Source organism: Girardinichthys multiradiatus, chromosome 8 (genome assembly GCF_021462225.1).
Source record: "Girardinichthys multiradiatus isolate DD_20200921_A chromosome 8, DD_fGirMul_XY1, whole genome shotgun sequence".
Classification (NCBI taxonomy): Eukaryota; Metazoa; Chordata; class Actinopteri; order Cyprinodontiformes; family Goodeidae; genus Girardinichthys; species Girardinichthys multiradiatus.
Genome location: NC_061801.1, coordinates 7,759,301 through 7,776,293, shown reverse-complemented (window position 1 = coordinate 7,776,293; position 16,993 = coordinate 7,759,301). Strand labels below are relative to the sequence as shown.

Below are 16,993 nucleotides of genomic sequence, written 5' to 3'. Positions count from 1 at the left end.
TGTCTCTTTAAATATGGTTGTCTTCATTGTCGTCAACATGTTTCACCTGTCTTCTATGGATGCAGTTTTTACCCATTCTATTTCTTATTGATGAATAATGAACACTGACCTTACCTGAGGTGAGTGACCCCTACAGTGCTTTAGATGTTCTGGGTTCTTTTGGAACCTTCTGGACAAATCGTTGATGTATTTTTCAAGTAGTTTTGGTAGGGCAGCCATTCACCACTGTTCCATGTTTTTTTTCCATTTGTGGATAATAGCTCTCACTGTGGTGTCCCAAAGGCTTAGATATGGCCTCTCCAGACTGATAGAGGTCAATAACCTTATTTGTCACCTGGTTTCTTTAGATTAAAGCATGATGTGTTGCTTTTTAAAGTCTTTTAGCCTACTTCATTTTGTCAGGTGGGTGCTTTTTAAAGGATTTCCTAAATCTACAGGTCAAGCAGTAATTGGGTCTGGGTTTGGTTAGTGAAATAAAAAAAAATTTGTTTATTCAATTCATTCATTAATGGAGGCAGTTGTATTTCCACATGGGATCAGATTGGTTTGCATAGCTATTTCCCCCAGATCAATCATATCATCATTTGAAAACTGTACTTATATTTACTCATGTTATCTTTGTCTAAAATTTTAATTTGTTAGATTTTATGAAATGTTTTAGTTTGACAAAATAAAATTAAAAGCAGATTAAATCTGTAAGAAAATAGTTTCTCTTTCACAGCACTGTAAATGTTCAGAACGAAAAACAAATGCATGTGCTTTCATCACTTTGATTACAGCCTCTTATTTTTACTTAATAAATACACTGCTCCTCTTTAATTTGAATTATACAACAAAACTTTAAATATTTTTTCCTTATTGACAACAAATGTTTTAGATGCAGGTTTTCCTGGTAATCTCTAATACATATATTATCTCTAGTCTTTGGATGGCCTGAGGTATAAGCAAACATTGCAATTTCTTAAGGTCACCTGCTGGCATGGATGGTTTTAGACAGGGGCCTACAGGGGCCAGTGCCCCTGTAGAACTGGTACCCTGTACTGAATACATAATACTAAATCATTTTCTCATGATGATATGCGCTGCCACAGAAACCTTGTCTGATTGGTCCAATCAGTTTCTTTTTTTTTTTTTTTTCTTTTATAGTTTTACTTTAACAAAGAATTAAAAATTAAGGTGCTGCTCCTTTAGCTTCAGCCGTATTGAGATAGGATCACAGTTGTCATCTAATAGATCAGGGGTCTGCAACCTGCAGCTCCAGAGCTGCAAGTAGCTCTGTGGCTCGCTTAATGTAATAAACAATTAAATATTGCCCTGTTTGTCCTGTGGCCTCATAAAAAAACTCTGGTCACTCCCTGGTAAACATGGTCTAGAACCGCCACTGTCTGCTGGCGTGGGGGTCCCAGGAAGACTTAATTTTAAACAGAACATGTTAATAAATTCACTGGTACAGAAAACCTTAATAATTTAATGATCATTTTTGCTGCTTTTGTGGGTCACATTTCATGCACAACGTAACTGTACAACCTGGGTAATCATCAATATAACATACAAAAAAGTCTGATAAAATTATGATTACTAAGCTTATTCTAAAACATAATTTATTTTTGTCTAACTGATTAAGGCATGGTCCCTCCATATAAACAGACGCAAACCCTCTTCTCCCATTCCAAGTAAAAGGGAAACAGTGCCCTCTACTGGCAAAGTATTTAAAACAAAAAACGTATAATGTCGGTCCTCCTTAAAAATAACAGACATGGCGTTTTTCCGTGTTGGTCGGGTGAAGTGTTACTTCCTGTCCCGCCCTATATGAGCACTGACTCAACGCTATCAGCCTCCGTTGAGAGCCACGGAGCGAACCTATCAAAAGTCCACAGACATCATGAACTCCTGATATGCACTTAGTCCAATGGTCAACATCGCCTGGCTGGCCCTTGGATGTCTGCGGCGCCGCTCTGGCACAAAGCAGCCAGTCTGCACGAGAACTAGAAAGCCGAGCTTGTGTGTGGCAGCCAACAGTTTGTGTTGATTTAAAAAAACGAAAAAAAACAAAAAAAACAACTACAGTTAGGCCGGGGGGACCGCAGGCATGTCTGAACCGAATAGATTTGTGAGTCCGTTTCACAGACCACAGTTTGTGGCTGCTGCAGCTCCGGCGGGGAAAGCCAAACTAACGCACCCGGGCAAGGCTATCCTGGCAGGTAAGGAAGGGGTGACAGCGGGGGTCTACGACTTGTTTACAAGTTTCACTGCTGTCCGCTGTCAGCTCACTGGACTGAAGCATGTTTCCGTTCACTCTCTAGCGGAGCAGTCATACGGACTTTCCTGTTTATTTACGTAGGATGTCTAAGAAAATGTGTGTGTTGACCTGCTATTGAACGTGTTATGTTTCTAGAATAACTCTAAATTGTACAAAGTAAAAAAATAAATAAAAATAACATACAAATGCAAAAAACTCCTACTATACTTAATATGGGGGCAGTGTTAAGAGCCCCTGCTTCTGCCCTCAGTCCCGATGCCCCCCCCCCACCCCCCACCCGGAACATCAGTAATACAGGTTTCATAAATCCAAAACTCTGTTAAATAATCTGTGGGATGGTACCCTGGGCGGTTTATAGGTTAGCCTCACAGGGTTTCGGACCAGTAAACCTGGCGCAGTACTCGGTTATTTCATTTCAGAAATGTAAAGTTGCATAGCAGAATTTAGGTAGCTGAACTTTAACGATCGGCGATTGCACTAAAACCGATTGTGCACATGTCGGCATTGTCACAGCATGATAATCTTGTGCAGAAATACCAAGTTTCCATGGTCTCACTGTATTTACACAAACATCTTAAACAAAAATCTATCGAATGCTCTAATTGCTTTTCATTTAAACAGGAAAGCAACCACTATTACTACTTCTGCTAAAATAGCATTCTGATTATAAGAGATATATAAATGTTCATAATGGTTTATTATTCTTTTTAGTTTGATACATAAACCTAAGCAAATATAATAAACAGCTGGTAAGTTTAGAAGTAGTTTTTCCCTTCCTGCTCATTACAGATTAACACTGGGAGAATAACAAGCTGGTTAGTCAGCCTTTTTGCTCAGGTATCTAGTCTGAAGTGTAACAGACATGTTTCTTGTAGCAGACAGTGGAACCATTAATAAATGTTAGCTGGGGCTCCCTTCATTTCAAAGAAATGGATCGTCGTGTTTTTTTAGGACCGGAAATATTTCAACTGCCAAATTTGTCTTTATTGTCAGCAGAAGCAATGTGTAGTCAACCAGCCATCACGGTGTGTGATGGAGTCCTAAAATGACGGTTTAAAGTGGATATAGGCTACTTCCTGGACCTGGTCCACATAGACCAGGCCTCAGTGCTGTTCTCTGATGAAAGTTGTTCAACGTCAAGCAGAAATGGTGGTCGTCAATAATGTTGGAGACATCAAGGAGAGCACTATGCATCAGCCGCTGTTGTAACCAGTCAAGCTTTTGGTGGTGGTGGTGTTACAATGTGGGCGGGTGTGTCTAGGCAATACAGAACTGCCCTACACTTTGTGAATGGTACAGTTCTAAGCCCATACTAGCTGAATAACATCATTAATCCAGTCATTGAACCCCATAGAAAACTTATAATACAATAAGTCAATTTGAGACGTCTTTGTCAAGCTGTAATTGATGGTCCTGAGCTCACGATGTCACATTATTGAGACACTGACATGTTTTGTTGTGGTATACCCACCACTGTTGTTGGCTTTTGCTTCAATAAATTGTTTGAGATGAGGAAATCACCACTGCATTCTTCTATTTAAATGACGCCTTTTCATGAGATATTATCAATGTAGCGTGAACATTTAACGCTTTCCAAAGATTTCAGCCAATACCCAAAATATCCCTATCTTCTTGTGAGGACTGTATGCAAATGTCTGAATTTGTAGCAAGTAAAAACAAATTCTCTCATTATTTTGGTATTTACTTAAATGATTTCCTTAAACAAGCAACGTTTAGCCTGACCTAATGTCAGACAATGAGGGAAAAAAACATTGTCTTTTTTTATACAGTGTTTGGCCAAAATCCCTCTATAACTAAACCAAAAAATTACTTTATTGTGTATATTTTTGTGAAAACTTGACCTATTTTTTCTTATACAACATATATTTCTGAATATATTGTAAAGACTTATGTCACTCCTACTAATTGATAGCGTAATAGGAGGATTAATGACAGCAGGAGAAAAACCTTTGATGATAGCTAAATGGAAATGTAACTGTGCTATTGGATGATCAGAAAAGGCTTCAGGACATCTGACTTCACTGTTCTGGACGTGTCAGTTCTGCTTGGCGTCTGATCTGTCCTGGGACTCAACCTTAGACTTTAGCACAAGCCCTTTGGCTTGCCTGCCTCTCTAGTCAATTAGTGTTGGACTCCACACAGATCAGCATGTACTCAATCGTAACGTTGCACCATCAATACCATTCACAGATCCTCTGATTATAGGACGCTACTACTTCTCCAATGAAAACCATAGTCGATTCCCAGCGTTTTACCGAACGTGACTAAATGGATCAGTTGGTGTTTACTGACCTGCTGTCCTCATAGAGTTTGTTTAGAGGCCTGGGTCTCTGTGCTCACAGTCACAAGCCACGATGACAAAGCACTTTGCTCCCTCTGCCTGTGCTCACATCCCAGATTACAACACGGCTGCCCCTGGCTCAGTTCGGGGGCTCAGTTCAGAGGCTTAGTTTTAGGTTTTTTTGTTTTTTTCCACTGATGTTACAAACTGTTTGCATTCAAACCGCTCTCAGGACAGAGTGGTAAGCATACCATGTGAGGTCAAGTCAGAATCAAAGGGGATAAACACAACCAGTAAATATATTCTGATACAGTTATGGGCTCACACAATGTCTAGACGTAAAAGAAAAGAAGTGAGTCCTCAGGTATTTATGCTGGAAAATACAGGAGATCTTATTAATAAAGATATATAAAACAAAAGATGCACCTAACCTGTAAATGTTGCTTTGTTTTATTCCATTTTATTTAAATTCTTTGGTTGCAAAAATAAAATCACCTGTTGCTTAAAGCCTGCTTTCTCTACTTGTGACAGCGTTTGAACTGCTGGTGAAACACTGTTGTCCTCTTAGTTGCCGCCACAGGCTGGATTTCTGCAGAGCCTCTGGTTCAAAGGTGCAGGCCACAAATGTCCTGTAGCGAAAAATGAGAATAGACGAGATATTTACCACCAAATGGTTATCTATATTTAAACAGACCAATGTTAGAGATTTTTTATTCACAACAAGAAAGAAGTGATCTGCTGGTGATGTTTATCTTATGCACAAATAAACCTTCGCCTAACAGGTACAGACATCTTGTGTTGTCACCATATTTACTATTGCTGACACTAGTGGAATCCCCCAGAGGCCCGTTTAGTTGACAGAGAAGCGCACATATGAGTGGAATGTAAATATGTAGGTATGTAACTGAAGACATGCACATTTGAACCCAATAAACTGGTTCTATGTCTCTCCCCAGCTTGAATTTGTGGACCACTGCAGGTACTGCTCAGAGTTTTGTTTGTCGATGACTGTGTTGTGCACTGATATTTAATTTGTAGTTTCGGCTTTAGAGCCAGCCCTTAATTAAACAGCTCACTGCCTGGGTGTGTCATAACCAGCCCCGTTGGTTGTTCAGAACTGGCATCCATTAAAGACTAGAAAAGTTTTGTGCAAACAATGGTTTGGGAAAGCTGTACTGTTGTCATTGTTTTTGCACAAAACTCTGGACTTGTTTGCGTGATTGTTGGCTTGAATCACTGCTGTGCTGAATTTCACTGCATGACTTTTTGGAAATGCATGTTAAGAGCATCAAAATATTACTACTTTTTATTTTATATGGATAAGTTCAAGCTAAAGCATGGGGAGTTCTGTGAAAGAGCCTTTTCTTTTCCATGTCACAGTTTCAGCTTTAGGTTGTTTTTTTTATGAAGCACACTTATGTATACAAAAAGTTATTTCTCCCATTTTATCAGCTTTAGCCTTGAAGGATGTTTTCTACTGTGTTTTTTAAAGTTTAATTTCCTGTACTTATGCATACAATTACACCTCTGTTTGCATTACAAGAATGAGTCCACTCAGACTGAGGAACTGCTGTGGTTGCTCTAATGTGGTGCAAAGTGCTGATCTGGAGGTTACACACCCCCTTGACTTGGAGCAGGGCCAAGGAGGAGGATATGAAGGCAGAATCACACTGTGATCAGGCCTTCCAATCAGCTGCAGGCTCCCTGTTTGCTGTTCAACTGCAGATGTGTGACAGCACAGGAATTTAAGGTGGAACGGCTCTGCTCACTGTACAGGAGGCGTTCACAGTCCAACCCCCAGCTTCATTAACAACTATTCCTCTGTTTTACTTTACCCCATTTGGTTTTACTTTTATACGTCCATATTTCTCACGTCCTGTGCAATGTTGTATTCATTTGTGAAGCATGTTGTATTTTATTTTGTGTGAAAAAAATAAACCCCTTTTTATGTTGAAATGTATGATGTATGATGACTATTGATGCATAAAGTACCCTGCAAAAGTATTTATACTCGCTCAACTTTTCATGTTTAGTAACATTAGAACTTCTTGGTGCATACAGTGGAAGTGGGTTGAAAATAACATATGGTTTACACAATATACTCGTACTCGTCGTTTTCCGCTTATCTGGTACCGGGTCGCGGGGGCAGGATACTCAGCATAGAAGCCCAGACGTCCCTCTCCCCAGACAGCTCCTCCGGGGGGAGCCCAAGGCCAGCCGAGAGACATAGTCCCTCCAGCGCGTCCTGGGCCGTCCCCTGGGCCTCCTCCCGAGGAAGGCGTCCAGGAGGCATCCGGTATAGAACACCCGAGCCACCTCAACTGGCTCCTCTCTATGTGGAGGAGCAGCGGCTCTACTCCGAGCCCCTCCCGGATGGCCGAGCAGCAGCCACACCGATCCGTCTCTCGATCTCCCGCTCCATTCTTCCCCCACTCGCGAACATGACCCAGAGATACTTAAACTCCTCCACTTGAGGCAGGAACTCCCCTCCAACCTGAAGGGGACAAGCCACTCTTTTCCGGTCGAGAACCATGGGCTCAGACTTGGAGGAGCTGATCCTCATCCCAGCCGCTTCACACTCGGCTGCAAACCGCCCCAGCGCTTGCTGTAGGTCTTGGCTAGAGGGGGCCAGCTGCACCACGTCATCTGCAAAAAGAAGAGACGAAATCCAATGGTCCCCAAACCAGACCCCCTCCGGCCCTTGGCTGCGCCTAGAAATCCTGTCCATAAAAGTTACAGGAGCGGTGACAAAAGGCAGCCCTGCCGGAGTCCAACCTGCGCTGGAAACAGGTCCGACTTAGTGCCGGCAATGCGAACCAAACGCCTGCTCCGTTTGTACAGAGACCGGATGGCCCCTAGTAAAGGGCCCCCGATTCCATACTCCTGGAGCACCCCCCACAGGGCATCACGAGGGACACAGTCGAATGCTTTCTCCAGGTTCACAAAACACATGTGGACCGGTTGGGCAAACTCCCATGAACCTTCGAGTACCCTTTAGAGGGCATAGAGCTGGTCCAGTGTTACATGGCTGGGACAAAAACCACACTGTTCCTCCTGAAGCCGAGGTTCAACTATTGGCCGGACTCTCCTCTCCAATACCCTGGCGTACGCCTTACTAGGGAGGCTGAGGAGTATGATCTCCCTGTAGTTGGAACGCACCCTCCGGTCACCCTTCTTATGAAGGGGGACCACCACCCCAGTCTGCCAGTCCAAAGGCACTGTCCCCGACCGCCACGCAATGTTGAAGAGGCGTGTCAACCATGACAGCCCCACAACATCCAGAGACTTGAGGTACTCAGGGCGGATCTCATCCACCCCCGAAGCCCTGCCACAGCGGAGCTTTTTAACCACCTCGGTGACTTCAGCCTGGGTCAGCCTGGGTGATGAAAGAGTCCAACCCCGAGTCCCCAGCCTCTGTTTCCACCAGACTCTATGTCTCCAACATCCCCCGGAATCTGGTCAAAGCTCTCCCGGAGGTGGGAGTTGAATACATACCTGGCCAAGGGCTCCACCAGACATTCCCAGCAGACCCTCACTATGCGCTCGGGCCTGCCAAGTCTTTCTCCTCCTCCAGCGGATCCAACTCACCACCAGGTGGTGATCAGTGGACAGCTCAGCCCCTCTCTTCACCTGAGTGTCCAAAACATGCGGCCGAAGGTCTGATGATACAACAACAAAGTTGATCATTGACGTCCTGCCTAGGGTGTCCTGGTGCCAAGTGCACTGATGGACACCCTTATGTTTGAACATGGTGTTCATTATGGACAATCCGTGACTAGCACAGAAGTCCAATAACAAAACACCGCTCGGATTCAGATCGGGGAGGCCATTCCTCCCGATCACGCCTCTCCAGGTGTCACTGTCGTTTCCCACGTGGGCGTTGAAGTCCCCCAGCAGTATAATGGAGTCCCCGGGAGGGGCACTATCCAGCATCCCTGACAGGGACTCCAAGAAGGCCGGGTACTCTGGACTACCACTCGGCCCGTAGGCCGAAATGACAGTCAGAGATCTGTCCCCAAACCGAAGGCGCAGGGATGCGACCCTCTCATCCACTGGGGTAAACCCTAACATGAGAAGGCTGAGCGGGGGGCAACAAGCAAACCCACTCCAGCCCGTGGCCTCTCCCCGTGGACCACTCCAGAGTAGAAGAGAGTCCAGCCCCTCTCGAGGAGATGCGTTCCAGAGCCCACGCTGTGCGTAGAGGTGAGCCCGACTATTTCTAGTCGATATTTCTCGACCTCCCGCACAAGCTCAGGCTCCTTCCCCCCAGCGAGGTGACATTCCACGTCCCTAGAGCCAGCCTAAGCATCTGGGAATCGGGCCGTCGAGGTCTCCACCTTCGTCCGCCACCCAATCCTCTTTGCACCAGTCCCTCACGGTTCCCACTGCAGGTGGTGGGCCCACTGGGGGATGGCCTTGTGTCTCTCGTTCGGGCTTGGCCTGGCCGGGTCCCGTGAGGAGCAACCCAGCCACCAGGTGCTCTCCAATGAGTCCCAACCCCAGGCCTGGCTCCTGGGTGGAACCCCGGCTCCGCCGTACCGGGCGACATCACGTGCCTCGATTTAGTAGTTTAATGAGGGGTTCTTGAACCGCTCTTTGCCTGACCCGTCACCTAGAGCCTGTTTGCCATGGGAGACCCTACCAGTATTTATCAGTATTTCACAAATAATCTGACCAAGTCAATACTTTGTAGAACTTCTGAAAGTACTTAGTTGCACTGGATCTTAATTAGGGGTATCAGAGTAAAGTTGACTGAATACAAATGGATGCCAGATATTTCCAGTTCCTTAAATTTTATGTAGCATTCACCTTCTAAATCACAATTATGTACTATTTTATGTTATTCTATCACATAAGATCCAATTAAAATACATTGGAATTTGTTATAGAAATGTGACAAAGGGTGAAGATGATGAAGGAGTATGAATACCTTTGCTAAGTACTAAAGCTGAAAAGATCTGGAAAAGATGATGACCTAGACTTTGTTCATAGTTTTATAGAATGCTTTGATGTATTTTGTGTATTGCTTTAAAAAAAAAAAAAAGCAATTAATTATAAATGGGACATTTTTCTAGCCCTGTATAGTGCAGTCCAACCACTGTGTAAAAAGAGCTCCAGTTTTCTTCACGGGCTTGTGTTGGTTCTTTGTCTTGGTTTGGCCGGAAGAAACCATCTTCACCCAGATGTTTTCTGTTCACTCAGGCGGGATTGCAGGAGGCATTGAGATCTGCATCACCTTCCCAACAGAGTATGTAAAAACACAGCTGCAGCTGGATGAAAAAGCCAACCCTCCCAAATACAGAGGAATTGGTGAGTTTGCACTCAGTATGCCAGTTTGTTTTTTGAAACGTCCTAGTATAACCCAGTGTGACTGAAGCGGTATGTATTAACACTGGAAAGCTATTGGTTTGGAGTGAAGCGGAAAAATTTGTAAGTAGTTCCATGTGTTTGGTAATCCAACCACTTTGTACAATGCATGAACCAGTACCATTGGCAGCAAAATAGCACCACAGCATGTTGCTGCCACCACCATGTTTCACAGTTGGTTGTGTTATGTAAAGCCTCATCTTTACATAACACAACCTTATTATCACTGTGGCCACACAGCTCAGTGTTTGTCCCATCTGATTATAAAACCTGGTCTTGTGGGCATCTTTGAATTTCCATTATGCTTGAATGTATTTTGTTTGGGTGAAAAAAGGAAACTTTATTCACAGAGGACAGTGACACTGGTGTCCAGCAGTTTCCACTTCATGGCAGGCTGGAGCTTGGGTGGTTTCTGGGTTGTTTTTAAACATCCTAACCAATTCCCTCTCATCAAAGGGTGCAGTTTGGGTCGGATAAATAAAACCTGGACGCAGAGGGGTGTTCCAACAGAATAATGATTCTAACCCATTATAACCGGTTTTGGGATGGGTAAAGTAGGCTTTTTGGAGTGGCCCCAACCTCAACTCTATTGAGAGTTAGTTAACTGTAAGTTTGAATGAATTAAAGAACAATATCCAGTAAAAATCATGCCTAAACATGCCAGGAAAAGCATGTAGTTGAGGTAAAACTTTCTAAGGCACATTTAACAAAATATTAATGGGGGTATATGTTTAAATTTAGCTTGAATATCCCGAGTAGATCGGAAAAAAAATCCACATTGATTTTAGACTTTTGCATCAAATTCCTGTCTTTAAAGATCAGACATAAGATGGTGCCCGACAGAACAAAAACCAAATGTTGCTTTTTGTAAAATAATTTCTCCCTGGAAAAAAATGCTTTAATTATTACTGAAAGTCTTGAATAAACTGAAAAATAACTCCTGTTATCGCTGGTTAAAACACAACCAAACAGAAGTTTTTTGACGTAGTAAGGTGGTCTTGGACTTTTGAGCTTTGGCACCAATCTTGAACCTTATACAAGCCAAATCTAATATTGGTGCTTTGTTTTGTTGAATTTTTACGTGCCTTGAACCTATTTAAAAATCATGTTAAGCTTTTATAAACTGACTTCAGTCTTTTTTCATGTCGGCTCCTTTCCTGCCTCCAAACAGTCGACTGTGTGAAGCAGACGGTGAACGGCCATGGGGTGAAGGGGCTCTACAGAGGCCTGAGCTCGCTGCTCTACGGCTCTATACCCAAAGCAGCAGTCAGGTACTGCAGCCTCACAACTAAACACACACACGTGCTTATCTAATGTGGAGAAGGGTGACGGACCAACAGATCGTATGGTTTGCTGTCACATTGATCATTTTCAGATGCTTGTGTTTGTTGTTTGCTTATTTTGATCCATAAATTATTGAACTATAAAGACTTCTAACTCAAGGGATAAGCCACATAAGATAAGTTGGCAAAGAGCTAAATTAATTTAGTTTTTTTTTAGGTTCTGGCAGGTTTTTGGAAAAGCATGTTTAATTGCAGTGACAAAAAAAAACAGCTTGGCAGGCTTTAAATTGTAAACTTGCAATAAATAATCATACTTTCAGATGAGGAAGAAGTCCAGACTTTTCTCCATATTGGACAACGTCTGAGCTAAAACCATTGTGTTTTTCTTTGAGGTGTCAGTAATCTTCGTTATGTCTCCACCACCTTGGCAGATTCGGGATGTTTGAGTTTCTCAGTAATAAAATGCGAGATGAGAGCGGTAAATTAGACAGCAAGCGAGGATTCTTCTGCGGTCTTGGAGCCGGAGTTGCGGAGGCTGTGATTGTAGTCTGTCCAATGGAGACTGTTAAGGTATAAATAGAAAGTTAAAAACTATTGGAAAAATGTTTTTGTTACAGTTATTTGTGTGTATATATACAAGGCCTTGCAGAAGTATTCATACGTCTTGAACAGTTCCACATTTTGTCACCTTACAACACCAAAATTTTATTGGGATTTTATGTCATAGAGCTGCAGAAAGTGATGCATAATTGTGAAATGGAAGGAAAGGGATACATCGTTTTTAAATTATTTTACAAATAAATATCTGAAATATGCGTTATCAGCCTCCTACTCTGATAAAGTCCAATTGAACCATTTACCTTCACAGGTCAGGGAGAAAGTTGTGGAGAAGTTTAAAGCAGGGTTATAAAACAATATCACAAGCTTTGAAATTTGTACCTAAATGCATTGTAGTTGGTGGTTGTAACATGGCAAAATGGGAAAAGCTTCGAGGGGTTTGAATACTTTTTTCAAGGCAGTGTAAAATTCTTTCAATGCTGCAGAAAAGCAGGTGGATGTTATAAAAAACAACATGTGATGCATGCGTTTCAGGATATTTATGTTATGCTTGTTCTATGAAAATTAACCTTTGTTTTTTAAGAACCAGCTGTACTCAGAGGAAAAGAACGTCTCTCATTTTACTTAGCTGGAGCTGCAGCAGTAGAAATTCTAGCAAATGCCATGTGCAAAATAACAATAGAAAATGTGTGCTTGAATGTGTTTTTAGCCTGAATACTGTCCTTTGGTGGATCTAAGGCACACCTCAAGAGCATTGCTCTTCTGCTTCTGCAGCCTTGTTGTGTTATAATTTTACTCATGTTAACTCACACCATAATTTATCTTTGCTGCTGTGTTCTTTTAGGTTAAATTTATCCATGACCAAACATCAGCTAACCCAAAGTATAGAGGATTTTTTCATGGGGTCAGGGAGATTATAAGAACTCAAGGTGAGCAAGGTTTTTTTTAATGTTATACTGCCCCCTGCTGGTTCACCACCTCTATATATATGATGTTACTGACACTGGAAATTTAGCAGTTCAGCTTTCCTCTCTGAATTTTATGTATCATTTAACAGATGATATTCTGTTAATTAATGAGATGCCTAAGTGTTTTCTGTCTGATGCATCTTTAGGACTAAAGGGGACCTATCAGGGGCTCACTGCCACTGTGCTAAAACAGGGATCCAATCAGGCCATCCGCTTCTATGTCATGACCTCGTTTAGAAACTGGTACAAAGGTATGAAAACAAACCTCTGCAGTAATGAAATACATCTAATGATATAGCTCTTTTAAAAAAGACAGTTTCTTTTCTGACTTTGAGGCGACGACCCCAACAAAGCCATCAACCCTGTGATAACTGGCCTGTTTGGAGCTTTTGCTGGTGCTGCCAGTGTCTTTGGAAACACACCGCTGGATGTGATTAAGACCAGGATGCAGGTCAGCTCCCTGGAATGTTTATTTCTCATCTCATAGCTCAGCCTGTAGCACTCTTACTAATTTCTGTGTTTTATCAATAGGGCCTCGAAGCCCACAAGTACAAAAGCACAGTTGACTGTGCTGTTCAAATCATGAAGCATGAAGGACCAAAGGCGTAAGTACATGTCAATGGAATGCACCGATACTGAGATTAAAAAAAAGATTTGAAAGTTTCTCTCTTTGGTCTCTATTTTGGTTGTTTTAGTACAGCCATGATAATATAGTAAATACTTTTAAAACTCTTGTTATCCCCGAATATTAGATGCTGTTTAACATTAATAAACTATAAATGCTACATGTCAAACATGACAGTTTCAATCAGATAAATTGTGCTCTCTTACAAATATGGTTCAGCCCCAAGCTGCAGTACCCTGCAAAGGTTTTAATACCCCTTTTATTGTTTTTACTTTTTATAGATGACAAACTTCAGTATATTTTCATGCGATTTTATGTCATAGACCAAGTTGTGCAAAATTGTGAAGTGAAAAGAAATTGATACATAGTTTTCAAATTGTCTTTAGCTATGAGTGTGTGTGTGCATATGACTGGTCCAGGGTGTACACCAAGGCTTCCCTGACCCCGGCCGTGTGAAGGACCGTGAACAATGATTCATGAACACTTATTCTCTATTGGATTTAGGTCTGGACTTTGACTGGGCCATTCTAACATATGAATATGCTTTGATCTAAACCATTATCTTGTAGTTCCGATGTGTGTTTGGGGCTGTTGTCCTGCTGGAAGGTGAACGTCTGCCACAGTCTCAAGTAATTTAGACCTTCCAACAGGGTTTCTTTTAGGATTAGTCTGTGTTTGGATTAATTCATCTTCACATCAACTGACTGGCTTCCCTATCCCCTCAGCATGATGCTGCCATCACCATGTTGAGGATAGTGTGTTTAGAGTGATGTGCAGTGTTAGTTTTCTGCATCACACCCATAAAGGCCAGATTTGTGGAGTTTATGACTAACAGCTGCTGTGTGAACAGATTATCCTACCAGTCTGCAGCTCCTCCAGAGTTACCATGGGCCTCTTGACTGTTTCTCTGATTAGTGCTCTGTTTGGCCATGTCTTGGTAGGTTTGCAGTTGTTCCATATCCTTTTCATTTTTAGATGACAGATTGAACAGCACTCTGTGAGATCTTTAAACCTCTGGATATTGTTTTGTAATCTAACCTCCTTTGAACTTCTCTGCTACTTTCACCCTGGCCTATGTGCTGAGTTCCTTGGTCTTCATGATGCTGTTTGTTCACTAATGTTCTCTAACAAACCTCTGAGGCCTTCATACTGAGATCAAATTACACACAAGTAAACTCTATTTAACAAATAGGTTTAGTGTATCACAGCAATAGGGGCTGAGTAAAAACAATGCACAGAATACATTTTAGCTATGTGTTTCCAAAAATATCTGAAAACCATTATAATCTCTCCACTTTACATTTATGTGCTACTTTGTGTTGGTTGTTCACATTAAACACCAAAAACATAATTGAAGTTTAGGGTTGTAACAGAATGTGTTCAATGAGTTTGTATATTTTTGCACAGCTCTGCATGCAACCTGTCTACCATTCCACCAACAGGAGGTTTAAATGGTAGCTTCTAGCTCCTAGCTAATTTTTCAGTCATCCTGTCATATATCAACATTTAAAAGTAGCTAAATCCAAATTGAACCATACAGTCTCCAAGTAACACCATGCTCTCCACATATCTAGGTTCTACAAAGGTACCATTCCTCGTCTGGGTCGGGTGTGTTTGGATGTCGCCATAGTCTTCATCATCTATGAGGAAGTCGTCAAGGTCTTAAACATTGTGTGGAAGACAGACTGAGCTGGATGCCTCAGTCCTACACCACCTGGAGTGTTCGTATAGTTACTGAAACAGGCTAAATCCCATCTTGTTAAATCCTGGCTTCTACGTTCTAATGTCTACCTCCAAGTATTTTCAGACAGAAAAAAGGATCAGGTTGATTTAATACGTCATTCTTTATTTCTGTAGCACAGCAGCAGTGCAAGCATTGCCTGCTTGGAGCTCCTTAAAGTTGCAGAACTGGTGCTCACAGTTGGTCTTTTTTCTCAGAGCTCAGGGAAAAAGAACAGGTTGCACTTATTTAGATCTGCTCTACCAAAAGAAATGTGAGCACTGTCAGCACAAACTAATGCAACCCTGTGTGCACTTAATAAAAAGCTAACAGGCAACCCCTTATAATGTGATTTAAATACTAGAGGGGAAAAAACTCAGAGATCCAACATTTATCACAAGCCCTATTTTAGAATGTAAGTAATTCGAGATTTTATTAATTTGGTACCTAATGCAATAAATAATATTCAATATGTAATATACTGCTGCGGGACAAATAGATTAGGAACTAAATGTCTTAATTCTAGAATGTTAAAACATATGTAGATTCTGTTAGGAGGTTTAATTTAATGATATTGTTGTATGACAATTTGTTTAAAACACACATCCTTTTAGGATGAGTTTGAGGTAGGAAGATCTTTTATGTTCATTTACTTGATGCCCTGCGAAGTGCCTATAATTTCTATGATTCATTTTTGATCTTAAGGATGAGAGAATGATGTACTCCATCACTACATATTTTAGGAGTGTACTTGGTTTGAAACACTGCTATTAATTCCCCAGCAGTGCTTAAGGGGTCTTCTTCACTCATCTGCATCAACATCAATGTTTCCTTTTACTTTTTCTGCTTTTAAATAAAACTTTGCTATTAATGTGCTTCAGATGCAACTACTGGTGCCTTTCATCTCATTCCCTAGAGTCTTTAATACAGATGTTGAATTTCTGACGATCTAAAGTTAATTGCCTTTACTTTTGACACCAAATGATGACCTAATGTGCCAACTGCTGCTCATAATTACAGAATAATATGTAATGGACTCACCTGTTTACATTCATTGCTAACCCTTATTTTGCTTATTGCAGTTTCTGTGTACAACATACTATATTTACTGTGAATTATATTTATCTTTCATGTTAATCTTTTAACACTGGACCTCCATCACAGTTATTTAAATGTATGTGGAGTTCAGATTAACACTGAAAATGTTCACAGTCCATAGAACATCATATTGTGTCTTCAGTCTCATTATTTCCTCTAGTCATGCTCACAAATAAACATGGGTCGGACTGTTTACTCTGTGTTTTTTGTCCTGTTCTTGTTCTTTGCTCAAAAACTGTATACACACTGTGCTGTTTTTCACTTTACTACATTTAGCATCTTTTTGCACTACATTACCAATGATGATTCATATGAAAAACACTGTTTATATTCATACACTTACAGATTTAGATGTAGAAATTATTTTCATTTCACCAAGAAGTTTCTGTCTAAAAGGAAATGAGACTCAGAACATATTAAAAGGATTGTCATTTTGAGGAAAAAAAAGTCATCTGTTTTTATCTATATGGTATTAGAACATGATAAAAATTATTCGTACCGTTTTAAATAATCAATGGCAAAATCGTTATTGGCATTACAACAATTAAAGCTGAGCTTCTTTGCATGCACTGATATTCTGAATATTTAGCTTTAGTGATGAGCTCCGAGCCTTTGAGGTTGGAGGGCCTCCTTGCCATCACCCTAATAATAATAATAATAATAGTAATCATCATCTTTATTGGTCATTGCACATGTACATTACAACGAAATTTGTCCTCTGCATTTAACCCATCCCCGAATTTAACATTTAGCCCATAATCTTTTGCTTCCGCCACAAACTTTATCAGATTCATGTCAGGACTCTAGCAGGG

General features: G+C 41.4%; 1 protein-coding gene across 1 annotated transcript; it reads left to right on the top strand.

Annotated features, from left to right (window-relative positions):
• The first annotated feature begins 1,820 nt into the window (after positions 1 to 1,820).
• On the top strand, positions 1,821 to 16,376 carry slc25a1b (slc25a1 solute carrier family 25 member 1b). The gene is made up of 9 exons (XM_047373453.1): positions 1,821 to 2,201; positions 9,765 to 9,872; positions 11,101 to 11,200; positions 11,644 to 11,782; positions 12,615 to 12,699; positions 12,885 to 12,989; positions 13,074 to 13,189; positions 13,270 to 13,343; positions 14,938 to 16,376. The coding sequence occupies exons 1-9, from the start codon at positions 2,090 to 2,092 to the stop codon at positions 15,050 to 15,052; spliced, it is 954 nt and encodes a 317-aa protein (XP_047229409.1). The 5' UTR covers positions 1,821 to 2,089; the 3' UTR covers positions 15,053 to 16,376.
• The last annotated feature ends 617 nt before the right edge of the window (positions 16,377 to 16,993 follow it).